At 39.4% G+C, this 16,022-nt stretch overlaps 1 protein-coding gene across 1 annotated transcript in view; it reads left to right on the top strand.

Moving 5' to 3' along the window:
- Positions 1–16,022, top strand: part of CPNE4 (copine 4) — a 244,692-nt gene that overhangs the window by 190,010 nt on the left and 38,660 nt on the right. Inside the window, exons 9-11 of the mRNA XM_075495585.1 lie at positions 8,085–8,171; positions 8,776–8,835; positions 14,631–14,764. Coding sequence (XP_075351700.1) covers positions 8,085–8,171; positions 8,776–8,835; positions 14,631–14,764 — 281 coding nt within the window. The remainder of the gene's footprint in view (positions 1–8,084; positions 8,172–8,775; positions 8,836–14,630; positions 14,765–16,022) is intronic.

The raw sequence follows: 16,022 nt of genomic DNA, 5'->3' as shown, positions 1-16,022 counted from the left end.
AAACCTACCTAAAGAGGTAAACAGATGCCAGAGTGAATAACGTTAACAAGGCCAGTGATGTGACAACACTCCAATTTTGTATACAAATACCCGTGGCTGGGAAAGGGACTGTGTGAGAGTGGTAAAGGGTGTGCATTTCCAATGTAAATGTCTTCAAAAGAGCATCACAGTCCTTCCCAAACAGACAGCTTGTTGGCCAAGACAAGAGACTTGCAGTCTGTAGTGCCAGGAATGGCTGTGAAGGATAAACTATATATTCTTTATTGTGATGGAGAAACAGCGTGCTCTTTTCATCCTCAGTTAGCGAAAAGCATAGTTACTCTGTCAGAGGCATAAGAAGTTAGTACAGCCATTTGTCAGTTCTTGTTCTAGGCTGGCACTGCAGTATCAGAGTGCCGTCCAGGAATGTTTTAATGTTGCACAATGCTTTAAGTGCCTGAGCCTGTGTCTTGCTAAGGGCCTGCCATTTGTCAGTCGGTAGGCTGCCTTTCACCTGTAACATTGCAATCTGCTTTTCACTGCAAAAGCGCAGCTTTTCTCCTCCACACATCTAAGGCGTTGTGGCATTATTTCTTCCTTGTTGCTCTCGTTCTGTTGGTACTGTGCAGTTATTCTGTGGGCTTGCACCTGCAAAACCCAATGCTGTTGTTATAGCCAGTTCTCACAGGACACAATTGCCACCAATGTGAGAATCAGCCCTTCTCCCCCCTCCTCTTTTCTAATCCTTGTTTTGTAGTCTATTCTAGAGGAAAACAAGATTTAGTGGATAAGATAGTAGGTAATAGTCATTTAAGTGGCTAATAAATATTGCCCAGAAAATATACATGCACATGCTAGATGGCTCTTGCACCTGATGAAAGCAGGCTTCAGTGAGCACTAATAGCATGACAGGCAAGAACAAGCAGTAGGGAGTTTGAGCAAATCCTGGTGAAAACAATATAGTTATGGAAAAAGGATTGTGATCACATGTTGTACAGGAGAGGTCGCTTGTGTGGGAGACCGTGTCACTTGTCACTTGGCTGGAGCCAGAGAGCAATTTCCCTTTCCCTTTCTCTCTTTCTCTCTTCTTCTGTCCCTCTCTTCCTCCCTCATCCTCTCTCCTTTTTCTCTGTTTTCTCCTCTTTCTCTCTCTCTCTCTGTCCCTTCCTCTCTCATCATCTCGCCTTTTTCTCTATTCTTCAGAAATAATTTTTGATGCTAAAGGCAATATATGCCATTAGCTGTGGACCCCATAAATACATCTCAGTGCATGGTTTATCTCAACATCCTTTGTGCAACATTAAGTAATGTGATTAGCATTTGTCAGTTTTTTCTTTAGTTTTATTCTCCCCAAAGAAAAAAGCATGTGCAATGGAGTGTTTACTTTGAATAAAGGGGGTTTAGTAAACCTTGAGGGAATGGCAGAGGAGGAGGAAGGTGTTTTGCCTTCCAGTGCATGTGTTGCTAGCTATTTCTAATAAGGAAGGCCACATCAGAGAAATGTAATTATATGTGGGTGAGGAGATGAGTAGGTTAGACAGAGCCCTTCTTTTCTAGAAGAGACTTTTTCATAGCCTCAGACCAGAAGATGTTCTGTTTTCCATGTAGTAATTCTTTCAGTCAGAGGAATAAAACCCCCAGCTACATCCTTCAGCCCATGGCGTTAGGCATTCTTTCACATAGCATCACAACAGTGAGCGTCAAAGATGAGGACCAAAACCTCGAATTTCATCTCAGATGCTGTGGAAGCCAGTGTGAAGAGCAGAACTCGGGTCTGACATCCCTGTTTAAGTTGCTAAGGAGACACAGTGAAACTTTTTATTCTGGTTATATTTTGTTTTGTGCAGTAGACTTCATGGCCAGCTACAGTACATTGCTATAGTTCTGTCAAAAGTTAATTAAAAGATAATCAAAACACCCTAGTGATTGTCAACCAGGGTTTTTCACTCTCCCAGGCAACGAGAGAGAATAGGAGGGAACATTTATCATTGATGAGAGATCCAGGAACTCTTCTTAAGTACCAGCTGCAAATCTGTGCGGTGTTAAAGGAGGCTACACCAGTGGCACAGCTCTCCCTCTCTGCCTATCGGCAACGTCTGTATTACTTGGTATCAGCTCCACAAGTTGTCATAAAAGCATTAATCAATAAGGGTGGGAGTAACATAGTAGTTTGTGCTGGTGAGCAGGAAGAACTGTGTGTCATCTGTGAGCTGCTAGTACTTCTCACCATTTCATCAGCTCACCTCATCTCTGGAGGAGCTGACAAGGATCTTGAAGTTGCCTTTTAATTGCACATAGTTTGTTCTCCAGAAAGCACAGAGTATTCTGACCCATTCTTCATCCTCCCCCTCTTGGCTACAAGATAAAAGTATCCTGTAGCCAATCTATCAACTGCTACAGAACCACTTGAGATGGTCAGAATGGATATGTGTCCCCTGCTTACTTAAAGGAGGTGATGGTGCTTCTAAGACTGTTTCAGTTCCATTCCTGGGCTGGGTACTGATTATCCCAAATTTTGAGTATCAGCATCTGATTAGATGAGCTTATATGTGGCTTGCTGGCTTGCTTCCACTGTGAGATTTCTTGGGAATTTGTGTTTAAGACCAGGCATCATTTAGATAAATGTTGTGAATCTAGCACTGGCAGCTTGCTAGTGGTTGAACGAGTAGCGTGTGAAGGAAGGAGAGAAGATTCCTTCTCTGAATGACTGATTACCTGTTTTGATCAGGAATGGCATGAGTAGTTTATGAATTCTTTCCTAAATGTGGCAGGTCCTGGGTGAGATTCACAAGTCTTGAATTATTACTCCTTCGGAGTAACAGTTGCTTCTCAATGGAAAGGACTGAATTCTGGGAAAGTTTGAAGGTCTTTGGTTGGTGGTACAGGTGAAATTAATTCATGCTGTTTAAGAAGACTTCCTGATCATGAACAGCCTCAGGATAATAGTTTGGTATGAGTTTCTGTTCCATAATAACTACCGTGTTGTCACACCTAGCCTGTTTTTGTACTGACCACCAATAAAAAATGGCACAAAGACATCCTGTTGTTCAAATGCACATCTGAACCGGGCGTTTCTAAACCTTCTATTTAGCATTTTTCACCATTCCAAAATTCATCATTTACTCCTTCACCATAATCTTGACACAAGAAAACACAGTAAGAACAAGTCCATCCCTATTTGTGACAGTTGGTATTTCGTGAAATACTAGTAAATACTTTGAGTTTTATTGTATGCTTAAGATTTGTCCCAAATATATGTATGATATATATTTTTAATATGTGTGTACAGTGGCAGTTTTATAAGGTGTTCTAATATTAATCTATCAAACATTTGAAAACAAGATTAGAAAAGCTTGATAAAAATTTAAGGACTATTAAAGCTTTTCATAGTTGGAAGGAGAAATCCTCCACTAAGTAGAAAAGTCACAATTTTTTTTTTTAAACAGAGGCAATAAAACCAGAGGGATTTAGGGAAAAAAAAGTCATAGAAACATAAACCACCTGGATCCCCACGCAGCACGGGAGTTACATAAGGGAAAAATCTGTTCCTGTATTACATAAAAATGGACAAACGTGTACACATACACACACACAAAAGGGAAAGGGGAGGAAGAAACCCTACTGTACTTACCACCTCCACTGACATTCCCACAAGTTCGGGGTGTCTTTAGGGGGGCGAGGAGGGCTGCTGAGGTGCACAAGATTGAATGGGGTCCTGAGGGGATCTGAGCTGGGTTCCCCCATTTGTCCAGATATCTGACTATGATCCTAACTCAGGGCCTTTGCATCAGGTAGCTCTTCAAACAACTGAGCAAGGATGAGACCTTTAAGCCTTTGGTAATGTGCCAAGGAATTCATTGACACCAGTGGACAATTCCATGTCTAGTTTTGTCAGGAGACAGGCAGGTTCATCCAGGACTGTCTGCAACATCAGCAGCTGCTGCTGGCCCCAGAGAGGGGAACAGAGGCCTCGGAGGAGGGTGCAGCCATGTCAGGGACCTGCCACATCGTGCGATTCGGCAACCAGTGGCGCAACCTCAGGAGTGCGGGTGAGGCTGGGGGCCTTGGCTGGGGAAACAAGAAACGCTTTGATTTTCACTTCATTCCCCAGGTGCAAGTTTCCAGAGGAAACCTCTGATAGTGATTAAAAACAGCTCTTCTCCCGTGGTGGAGGTCTTTCTGGGACAGAAGGAGAAAAAAAAAAAAAAACCAAAACGTTCTGTCCTCTTGCCTGAAGGGACGGCAGGAATAAACTAGCCTTTCGGGCAGGAGGAGTTGCAGTTCACTTAAAAGTGACTTGCTTTTCTTGAGGCATCAGAAAGGGATAATGCAGGATATAATGCTGCCTGCTATCGATTGTTTTTTTTCTCCCTGTCCATTAGACCGTGATGCCTCCTCTGTCATTTACAAACTATGCAATTCGTTGCAGCAGCTGTATGTGAGGGAACAAGAGAGAAGCAAAAGAATTGCAGGGGAGGCAAGAGAACATGCTAATGATAACCCAAGCTTTGCCATAGCTCTCTAGCCCTTTCCTCACAGGACTACCTGATGTCCTGGTGTGCAAGCACAGTCTCCCACAGAAAGCAACTGCTCTGTAGCGTGATTTCTCTTGCCTTAGCGTACATGAAACTCTCCTGACACCTTCATTTCTTTCTCTGAATAGCTTGCCCTACTGGTAGCCACATACTGTTCAAATTTTGGTTGTACAATGGTTGCCTACACATTGTGATCTCCACTTCCCTTTGCTGGTTTGTGGCATGGGTGGTTGCACCGTTTCCTCTTCTCTTCTGAAGGTTTGGTAAAAGAAGGGCTAAGGATGTTTGGGAAGGCAGCATCCTTCACTGCAGAGAGTAACGTCTCCCATTGAGGGATCTGTGTCTCCTCATTACAGCAGGGAAAGGATTAGGACCTTACAAGTGTTAGCGTTGGTTTGCTGACTTTCACTGAAGAATAACTGGATGGAGTTTGTTTTACATTCAGAAATTCTCCGCGTGGTGGTTTAAATTTCAGGGTATGAAAGAAACACCAAAGCAGTATAGTCTGGGGGTTCATTACCCACATTTGCAACAGTACTTATATTAAATTACCAGGAGACAGTTAAAACCAGGTTGCTTTCTGTTTCAGATTCACTGCGTGGTTTGACAGGGAAAGAGCTTGTATAGCCCGAAGCTGCCAGGCATTTGGAGGAAATGCTAAGTGACTTTCAGAATGATGAATTCAAACTTCACAATGTTTACCGTTAGTGTCAGATTGCAGCCTTTCGCATTAGTTTCCTCTCAAATGAAAAGTTAATTTAAGACACAAAAATGAATCAATTAAAAAAAGTCAGATACCAAATCAATACTGCGAATGTAGGAACAGACTGAAAATTGAGCTTGGCCTCACAGTGCAAGCAAAATATTTGAAAATTGTTTCTCGTTATTACTTACCTGTTTAGAGCTGTATTCTGAACTCTGTTCCCTTTAGAAGAGCTGGAGATATGACAAGGCCTGTATATTTCCTTCCAATGATGCTTGTCACATCTTCAGCTCGAACTGTGGGAATTGCCAAGGTCAGAACTGGATCTTTGCGGGTAAGTGAAGATTGAGAGTTTTATGTAAAACAGTCTTATTGGTTTTTTAAGCCTATGAATTGGGAAAGGACTTCTTCCTTCTGTCCTCTCCTGTCCCCTTCCCTTCTTTGTACTATCACATCAACAGATTTAATAGGTGCAAAATTGTTCTTCTTTCTGTTTTCCTACTTTCTAGGAATCTGCTAGTCTGTTCTTTCCTTTGCTTTATTATCCACATCAGCCAATGACATGTTAGTGACTTGCACATGGAATATTTCAATAGCTTTAGATAGTTGCTGAGAATTGTTATCCATACATCTCAAAATGCATTGCAAAGGTAGGTGAACATTCCTAGTTGCATTTTACAGTTAGCACAGAGAAGCTGAGAGGCTGGCCACAGGCACAGATTTTTGTCCCCTGAAGTAGTGTTTTATGCCACTTTGGTCCTTATATAGTGTAAACTTCTTCCAGAAACCAATTACATGAACATAATGTTTAGCAGGCTTAAATAATCCTTTTCCCAAGTAGAGGAATTATGTGCATAGTGTAAGGGTTCATATAGGTCAGGCCTTGTTTAAACATACACATTGAAAAGTGTTCATGTTGGAGGATGATAAAATTAAAGAAGTGTACCTTGGACGTTCAGGGGAAAGCAATAAGGTCTCTGCAGTGTAGTTCAGTGTCAAAGGGAGGAACACAAATCCTGACTCCTATTTTTTCTCTCTATTTGATATATTACAGTTTCTTTGTAATATACAGACAGCACAATTTCTCTGTAGGAATGCTTCCAATAAGTTTGGAGACAACTGTATGCTAAACCGTTTTGCCAGACAGCAATGTATCAAGACGCAAGTGGGCAGTGCTTTTGCCTCGCTGTCAGATTGCTTTCCCAAATACGAGCTTATTGCACTCTGGTGCTGTGTCACAGAGCGCTCTCTTTACTTGGAGAGAAAGGCTTTTATTTCTTAAGCCTGACTGCTTCTCCTGAGTAGAGAAAAAATGTTTATGGAGGATTTCCCCTGAACATGTGGGCCTGTGTCTGCCTGTCTTCTCAGTTGGAAAATTCATTTCACAAGACAAATAATTGAGCTGTAGGCTAACTGGAAGAGCAAGCAGATGTGCTTCCTGCAGTTGGAATATTTTTTTGTCTTTTCCTATTCTTTGCTCTGTCACCTGTCTCCAGTAACACAGTGATGAAAATACTCCTCCTCTCCTGTGCAGATAAGGCCTCATATTGTTCCAAAGCCATATGTTTTGCCTTCCCTTTTTTGACATTTGGCAAAAGCTCTAAGTTTGAAATACTTCAGGGACATCCAAGTAATTGCTGTTAGGCAGTGGTTTGAAGCTCGATGAAATTGCTGGGGCTGTTCATAAGGTAAAAATGATTTTACGTGTTCAAACACTTTGCTCAGACAGATCTTATATGAAGGTCTTCACTATAGACAAAGCATTGTAACACTTAAGACAGATATGTTTCATTTCAAAATGTCATAATAGGGATTTTCAGATAATAGACCATCCTGGTTCCCTTTGGAGATACATTCTTTATGTTACCCAACATAACATTAGCAGCTCACATGTTTTCTCCCAGCACTTGAAAACAATGCCCTGAAAGAAAATAGTAATGTTCTTAACCATATTTAATAACACATTACCTATACAAATCTGGATTTACAAATGCCAATAGATACTTGCATGTACAAACATATATTTTAATCCTGCAGTAAGAGACATTAATAATATATAGTCATTAGAGGTCAGGGTCTGAAAGCTTGGCCTTATCAATCTGCCTGAAACCAGAGGAGTGCAGAACATTTGAAGTGGAAATCAGTAAGACTCAGGGAGATGTTATGATGGGAACAGGACAATGTATTTCAGTAACAAGGTAGGACTATTTTGCTGTAAAATTGACTATTTGTAAATAAAACTAATCAGAATATTCTCAAAAAGGGGTTTTAATATATTCTTAGGGATAATTTTCAAATATATCAGTAATTAGTTAATTGCATCTTTGTGCACTTTTTAGTGATTTTCTTAACTTTTTATTTTACTATCAGACTTAAAGGAGAAACTGTTGCTCTCTTTCAAGAGAGAGCAAGACTATCTCTGATCAGAATTTCTCTAATCATGAGTTTAGTACAAAACACCAGTGTTACTGCGTAGGCAGTTTTGTAGTTAATACAATGCATTGGGCTGTTCCCTCCAGTATTTTCATTTGTATTAAGTTCCCTCTTTTTTTCCTCCTCTTAAATGATCTCAAAAGATTCACAGTCTTTCTTATGTACACCCGAACCTGCAAGACTGGAAGATGACAGTACACGAATCTGGATATCTCTCTCAGTGCTGTGTCCATACATATATGTTTGAAGACAGATGTTTGCCCTGGGCCTTTTTCTGTTAAGATCTGTATAGTTCGTGGTTTTCATTTTTTCTTCTGTGTGCACCATTATTTGATAGGATTTAGTCAACTGTGGAAATCAGACACTGCCATTTTTGTTAATTATTCAATTTGTACATAAATTTTCCTTCAAGCAGTGACTGCTATTTTTCACAGGTACAATGGGAATGCATTAACCCCAAGTACAAAGCAAAGAAGAAGAATTACAAGAACTCAGGCATCGTCATCCTTAACCAGTGCAAGGTAAATAACGTGTTTTGCCCTTTGGCTGTTTCTTTACTAAGCTCTCAGCGATATATTTTAATGGTGTTTGGAAATGTAGACAACAAAGTGGAACTGCATGTAGAATAGCAATGGGAACTGATCCACTACAAAAAGTAAAGACAAAGACTTGAATCCCAAAAGTAAGTTGACTGTCTCCAACTCTCCTCTTTCATTTCTCTTGCCCTATCCCTGTTGTTGTGCAATGGAGTAGGCAGTACTAAACTCTTACACCTACAGGCTTGGCAATTGGCCTTTTGTGTGTTTCCTTTCTAATCCTTCCATCATTTCTACAAAATTGCTCTTGTTCCTCCTAAACCAATAGCAAAATTTCCACTGACTTCCCACTGAGAAGGAGCAGAGCTTGGTTCTACTTTTGATGTGAATTTTTATTTCTGTAGTTTTAGAATTTTTATATTTTCTGTGTTTACATTTTTGTTTCTGTCTCAAACTATATTTAACGCTTTCTTCCTTTACCTTATTTTCAGTTGGTCCCTTCCTTCCTTCCAGTTTACTTTTTTCAGGCAGTTCTCTGATGTTTTAGCTGTACACAGCTAATTTGAATGTCTTGCTTTCTTGTCTGCAGATCCACAAGATGCATTCTTTCTTAGATTATATCATGGGAGGCTGCCAAATACAGTTTACAGTAAGTGTCTTACTTCTCTAACTTGATTTAAAGAAAGGGAATTCCCTTAGATACTGATTCATTACTTTTGCAGAGAAATGATTCTTACATGCCATTCCTTGGTAAATTATTAAGGTCTTCTTGCAAAATGTATTAAGCCCAGAAAATAAAACTATGCTAATGCAGTAAGATTTTTCTCACACATGCTGATTTACTTTTATGTTTTACAGCAATGACAATCACGGTGCAAAAAGTAATGACAACTTCATACAGGGGTGAGAAGCTAAGCTGGTGTAGTCCCACCAATTCCATCTGAGCTACACGCAGTCCCAAAAGCTGGAGAACTGAATTAGCCCCTGTGAAAGTGCTGACTGGCCTTTGGCTTTCAAGCCTCAGTTTGTTCACAAGAATTTCAGATAAATTCCCTTGCTGGGACTGTGTCACGGGGGGGGATTTCATCTCACCTGCCTTTAGCTACTTAAATGTTAGATGTCCTGTTCATCAATCCTATGGGTCAGTCTTCCTTTCCAGAATGAGTCCTCCATTCGGTTTGTTGTTTCCCCTCTGATGGTGCCATACAGAAAGTCACAGGCAGAGAGATAGTCCAGTCAGGGACCTCTCTCCATCAGTCTGGCATAAATGCTAGGGTAGACGCTGATGTTTTGTACCTCAGCCAGAACTACCAGCAGTGAGATAGCACTACAGGGGGACAAGGTTGTAACTTAGAGCGAATTCAGAAGCTATTCAGTTCAAGGAACAGAGGATAAAATGATTTGCAGAGCTCTCCATAAACAGAAATACAATATTTTGCATTTCCAAATAATCATTTTTATAAACATTTAATGCTGTGTAGTTTTGATCTTTTTTTTTCTTTTTTTTTTTTTGGTATTTTGAATCTGGGAAATAAAGTAAAGTAAAATAAAATACTATATCAGTATTTCCCACAGCACAGGAATACAGATTGTGGTTCAGTTCTAGTCTGGTTTATGTGACTTCTAATTTCATGCCAGTTACAAGGATAAAATCTAATGATCCAGGATAATATTCTTCTTCTGGAGATCTTTTCTTTTTCTGTAGCACCCTGCCCTGTTTCGGCTCCCAGGTATCAAGTATCAGACATTGGATGCTACTGAAATGTTCCATTTCACTTTTTCCAGACAAGTCTTCATTTTCCAAAAAGATTTAACAAAAAAAGAAAGTTTTTTTTTGCCCAAACAGAAAGTTCCAGCACCAGCAGCAGCTCTAGACAGCAGTGGATTGTCTTCTTGTGTACGAATCTGCTTTTTGAGGTGTCAAACGTGCACTTTGCCAGTACACCTCGCAAACTCATTGGATAACACCCAGAACTGAGGACTATTTCTGGTTTTGAAGGAAATACCTACTGTAGTGGACAAAGATCTTTATAGCTGTCTTCTTTCAAGCAAAGCATCCTGTGTAATTACCTCTCCACCTTACCCGGCTTCTTCTTCTGTTATCCCCACGTGCCTGCAATGCCCATTTCTCCTGCAAATCTGAAACTTGCCAATCCCTAGAAACCCCTTTAATTTCTCTTTCCTGACATTTCCTCCCTAAAAATATAACTGGAAGAACTCAATTATCAAATGTGTTCCAGGTCATTAGCAGAAAGACAGTAATGTCTTCAAGTAATATTTAAAAGCCCTTTCTAACGAGGGCAGATGCTTAAACACATGCAAAGACTGGTTAATATGCATTTCCCACAAGTCTAGCACAAGCACAGGAGCACTGTAACCATTAGAAAGTGTCTAGGGATATACGTATGATTATCTTACAGCTGTGCTTTTCAAACTCTTTTTGATTCCTCCTAAATGTTTTCCAATGGAAGAGCAAGTCTTTACACAGTGCACTGAAGGGTCGTGGCAGTTTGCTTCCCTTTTATTTACTTCTCGCAGATTTCCTATTTAGCAAGCTGTGAACTACATGTTGAAAACTGCTGTGTTAAAATGGATTTCTTGATATATCTGACTGATAGTATTGCTTCTACTGTATTTTACTATTTTACTATTTTATTTTGCTGAAATGAAACAAAACCATTGATAATAGGAAACTTAGGTAAACTCATCTGCGAGAACGGGCAGTGAGGGCGTAAATGAAATGAAAGATCCATTATACTGTGAACTGTGGAGATCCCTGAATTACTGCTGACCTCAATGGTAAATCCACCAGCTAAAGAATTGTGTAAACTCATCACTATCGGTTTTCAACCTACATGGACTCAAGGGAAGCTGTTGTGGATGTCTCTGTGCCTGTAGCTCTGTTCATGCATAACCTAGTGGTTCTACTTAAAGATCGTCACAAGCTGGCTGTCTGCATATTTTACTTCCTCCTATCTCAGTTGCACCAGTCCCTGGTGCTGACAGCACAGGCTGGTCGTGAGATGTGTTGCTGTTTCCAGAAACGCATCAGAGATTCTCCAGAGGGCACTGAAGCAAAAAGGTGCAGCCTACAGGGGAGATACTCAATGCTCCCTTGCTTTCTGCACACATCATATAATCTCCTTTTCACATAGTCCTAATCTGGTTAATTCAGACAACTGAAATAGAGGAGGCCTATTCCTTCCACCTTCCCAGATTTCCATTTCTTCTAACTGGAATGAATCTGGATTTATTTGAAACTCTCCTGGTACATCTATTGTTGTTGTTGTTGTTGTCTTAATATTAATGACATTTCTATTGAGTTCATGCTGTGTACAGGCAGTACAATACAACTGTGATTTGAAAGGGCACTTGCTGAGGGAGGGAAACTGGGATGCTAAGCATACATTTGATAACAAAAAGCTGTAGTATGATGTACCTGCTAATTTAAGGCACTAATGAAGGCTTTGGTAATGCCATGCTGTGTGTTCTTGGGATACTTTGTACATCTATTGTAGGAACATAGTTTGTAGTTAGAAAGAATGTCTCTGAAAAACGAAAGTAAACTTTTCCTTCACTTTAAAACCATTTAATAAGAAGCTTTCATCTATAGAGATCAATAGCGCTGATTCCAGTCTGCTACTTTTATGCACTGCTTATTGCAAAATGCTGTATCTCTTATCAGCCAGCGTTCCCTGCTGCAGGAGAAATGTTCAGAAGTTGGCAGTGCAAATGGGTCTCTAGTCAGAAGACATTTTCATCACTTTAGGAAATACAGCAGAAAGGATGTGTAACATGCATAAAAGGAACTGTAATAGAAAGATATGTTGGACAGATTCTCTCTTAGGCAGGTCACGGTATTGGGCAGGCTGATTCATTGCTGACAGACCTAGCAGGAGGTCCAAGCTATGTAGAATGTTTTCAGTGCAATGAAAATCACCCTTTTACAAGGCTGAGGAAAAAAAAGTACTAAGAGCGTAGTTATTGCTATGTTATGTTCTTATTTAACTGTGGGAAGATGACTGGTACATTTAAACTGATACATTTAAAGATACACTGATAAAAATCAAATGTACACGCTGTAAGAAAGATTCCTACTTGCTGCCCACAAGATTAGCTGAGTTGTGATATTAGCCTAGCTTCTGTGATATGTTAGTTTTACAAATCCTTATCCTACTTATTTGCACAAGACCTTGGTACTGCCAGTAATGCTAAAAGAGCAGAGCTCTGCATTGTTATTTTGGAATCGTGGCAAGTAACAGCAAACATCTTTCTTAAAGGTCCTCTCCTCAGGAATCAAACAGAGATTTGGATCAAAGTCAAGTACAGTGCATCCAAGTACAAATATTCATAAAGGCTTCATCATAGGAAATTAGGATATTTTTTTCTCATCAGCAGATCTCTACTACAAGGACCATTTCCAAAAAGGAAGCTTGTTTTGGGGAGGGTTTTTTTCTTTCCCAAACACTAGCCACAGACTTTTTTCCAAGCTCATGAAACCCACTGTAGTCTTGTTTTCAGTTAAAAAGCATTTAGGCATGGCTAGCAGCCACAAAGGAAGACTTCTCTGGTGTGTCACTCCAGCCTCATTAATGTCTGTTTTGAGTTTATCATTGAAAAGGCCTACTTTTAACCATTTTAGAGGAATGCCCTCTCTTTCTCTATCATACAGGGAAATTTTTGCACTTTCTATAGTCAGAACAAAAAACGAAGGTTAAATTAATGTCAGAGAAAATATACAACTTTTTAAGAAAATATGCACACCTTGGCTAAGATTTTTTAAAAATAAGTGTCCCAAAACTAAACTAATCCATACAATTATCTATGGATTTACCCTAGGTTTTACAAACCACTAGTGTTTCTTTCTTCCTCAGTTACATACATGCATGCAAGTGAGAACATGAGAGGTTTCCCATTGATTTATTCAAGTTAAATCAAGCTCTCATTTTTGGAAAAAGATCTATGTGGAAAACAGACTCACTGCTTCAGTGCATGAACAGTGAGTAGGGAAGCAGAGGTGAAGGATCACTTTATTTGCAAGCCAAATCAAGCTCATATCTCCTGACTGAAATGTGGTGAGGTGCAGGGGTTTCATAGTTGATCAAGGCGACGAAGGGATTTCCAAGCTAACTAGAGCCCAGTGAAAAATATTTTTCTTCAGCCAAGAGTTAGAGGTGGAAAATCAGAAATGGTAGGGAACAGCCACGTTGGGATGACCCAGTATGATTTTTCTCTTTTAGTTTTTAGCAACAAAAAAAGGAGTTTCAGGAGGACTGTGTCTTTTTTTTAAGGGAGAATGAAAATGTCATGCTTCGTTTTCATTTTATAGCTGCGTAAAATAGTCTTCCCTGTGCCAAGCAGAGGCTCCAGCTGGGGAAGCTGCACATTTGCCGAGGCAAGCTGGGACTTCAAAGTTCTTTTTGCAGCCTTCAGCAAGGCCCTTACCTGTCAACTATACTGTAAAACTGAAAATTGAACTCTGTGCATTTGTATCTATTGAAGATCCAGGTATAAGGGGTTTTTTTGGAGGAAGAGGTCATTGGACAAAATCATAAGGAAATTTATAAATGGCTTTGTTCGCTCTATGAGACCCTTCGGGTTTCTTGTTGCTCCTTTTAGGAATTCCTAGAAAGCAGCATCAAAAATTCAGAAGAGGGCTTTCTGGTCCATGACAGTCGTATCACAGGAAGATGCATGCCAGAGTATATCTTCAGTGAGAAGTATAAAGAGCATTTTAAAAGGGAGAAGTTAATTTTAAGAGGATTCACTAATATTTGCTTTTGTGTTGAATGCTTCCCACAATCTTCTCTAAGCCTTTTCAACACAAAAATCTGTGCAGGATTCAAGCTTTGTTTTTACCCTGCAGCTCACCTTTAAGCTTGCTATCCTCTATGAAATTGGGAATGTTAATTATGTAATGCTTAGGTGTTTTGAAGATAAAAAATACCAGACAGGCAGTATCTACTACTATTACTGCAGCCACAGTAAGGTTTAAAATAGCTAAGAAATGTGCCTAACTGGAGTTTTAATTTATAGTTTTAGTAGGACTTTTAAGTCTCTTGGGACATTTTGCTGCACAGCTTTTATGTCCTGAACATCACCTGAGCTGGAATAATTTAATTAAGTATGAGAACCTACAGATAGTTAATTTGATTCATCTGTATTAGAATGTAATTTTCCACATAGATTAAAAATGCAGTTCATTTTTTCCATAATTATGCCAGTTTAGTTTTATTATTTCTTATTTTATAGGCTGTCATTTACTTTTAGACATATTTATCAATACTATCATAATTCAAATTTTATGAAGTACACTGTAAAATGACCTTTGCTTTAAGGCTGCAGTCTCTGCAGAAACCTGTTTCTGGTAAAGATACATGGTTGGTGGGGGTATACTTATGCCCAGAAGAGCTCCACAACACATTTACTTTTTTTCTTTTCCAGGTAGCTATAGATTTCACTGCATCAAATGGTGATCCTAGAAACAGCTGCTCACTGCACTACATCCACCCCTATCAACCCAATGAGTACTTGAAAGCATTGGTAGCTGTTGGAGAGATTTGCCAAGACTATGACAGGTAAATAACCACATTTGATAACAGAGTTGTCTTTAGAAAGTGTTTTCACAGTGTGAAGTCAATGACTGCCTGCTGCCGGCTGCAGTAGCTCCGTGTTTAGTCACTTAAGAGAAACGACTGCACGTCAGAAAGATCAGTGTACCTTAACACGCTTTTGAGAGTGACAGTGGGTTTAGATTAGCTTCACGGTAATTAAAGGCCTGGTTCTTGGCTGTTTGGCAGATATGTGTGTTAAGTTTCAGGTTTGTATTCACATGCCAAAATTGCATGTTTGAGTAGATTTTGCATTTGTGTTAAACTTGAAGCCTGTTTTGCAGATGCTGATAGCATCCTTTCTGATACGCTTGGGAGTCTGGTTCTGCCCCATCCTACAGAAAAGTGTTCCTGAGATTTTGTGTTTGAAACTGGATTTGTAGTTGCCTAAACTGCTTAGTGGCCATGTCTATTCTTAGAAGTAAATGTGTGGTCTTTTTCAGTGTTCTCCTGGCCTGTTAAACATTACAGTCTCTTCTAAAATAAATATTAAAAGATAGTGATAATGTGTGCATACATCATGCCTTTAAATAAATAAACAAATGCAAGTAATTGGGCCAAATATGCTTTGATTACATTATGCACTTCTGTTGCTTTCAAATAGGCTGCCTGCTTCTATCAAGTTAATTGTCCATTATTAATCTAATTACCAAGTGCATTTCCTTTAAATATTCTTTCTTTGTCGGTGAGGCATCGTATCTTACACAATTATTCTTTCTAATCTTTGCACAAGTAATAGACATCCACCCACCACTTTGCCATATGTAAATACCAGATCTCAAAAAACCAACGGTATTTCCAGTCAAATTTGAATTATACTTTCTGTATAGATTGTGGAGTGACTTAATACTGTGGTTAGCATGTTACATGTCGCATATCGCAATTAGCCTGCTCAGAGGCACTTCTATTTGCATGGTAATGAAATGTCTTCTCAAAGAAGAATTAACTTCGACTGCCCTGATACAATTTCTGTAAGAATTTGATGGTCAAACTTAATCAGTAAGTCTGAGAAAATTAATATTTTATTGTAAGTGAGCTGATAATTCCTCAGTGATTATCCTGTAATTTAATAATTACCAGCAATAATTCAGTGGATTAATGTACTTCAAAATAGGGAAAGGAATAAAAAGGGCTGGTTTATGCATACAGGTTTTTTTATTTTATCACTTAAGGTGTGTTTTTTAAGAAAATGAAATAGTTAAGTGGCACAGGCCCTCCTGTATGG

The sequence above is a fragment of the Mycteria americana genome, chromosome 2 (genome assembly GCF_035582795.1).
Source record: "Mycteria americana isolate JAX WOST 10 ecotype Jacksonville Zoo and Gardens chromosome 2, USCA_MyAme_1.0, whole genome shotgun sequence".
Classification (NCBI taxonomy): Eukaryota; Metazoa; Chordata; class Aves; order Ciconiiformes; family Ciconiidae; genus Mycteria; species Mycteria americana.
The sequence above is the reverse complement of the archived record's forward strand: the minus strand, read 5'-3'. Positions and strand labels throughout refer to the sequence as shown.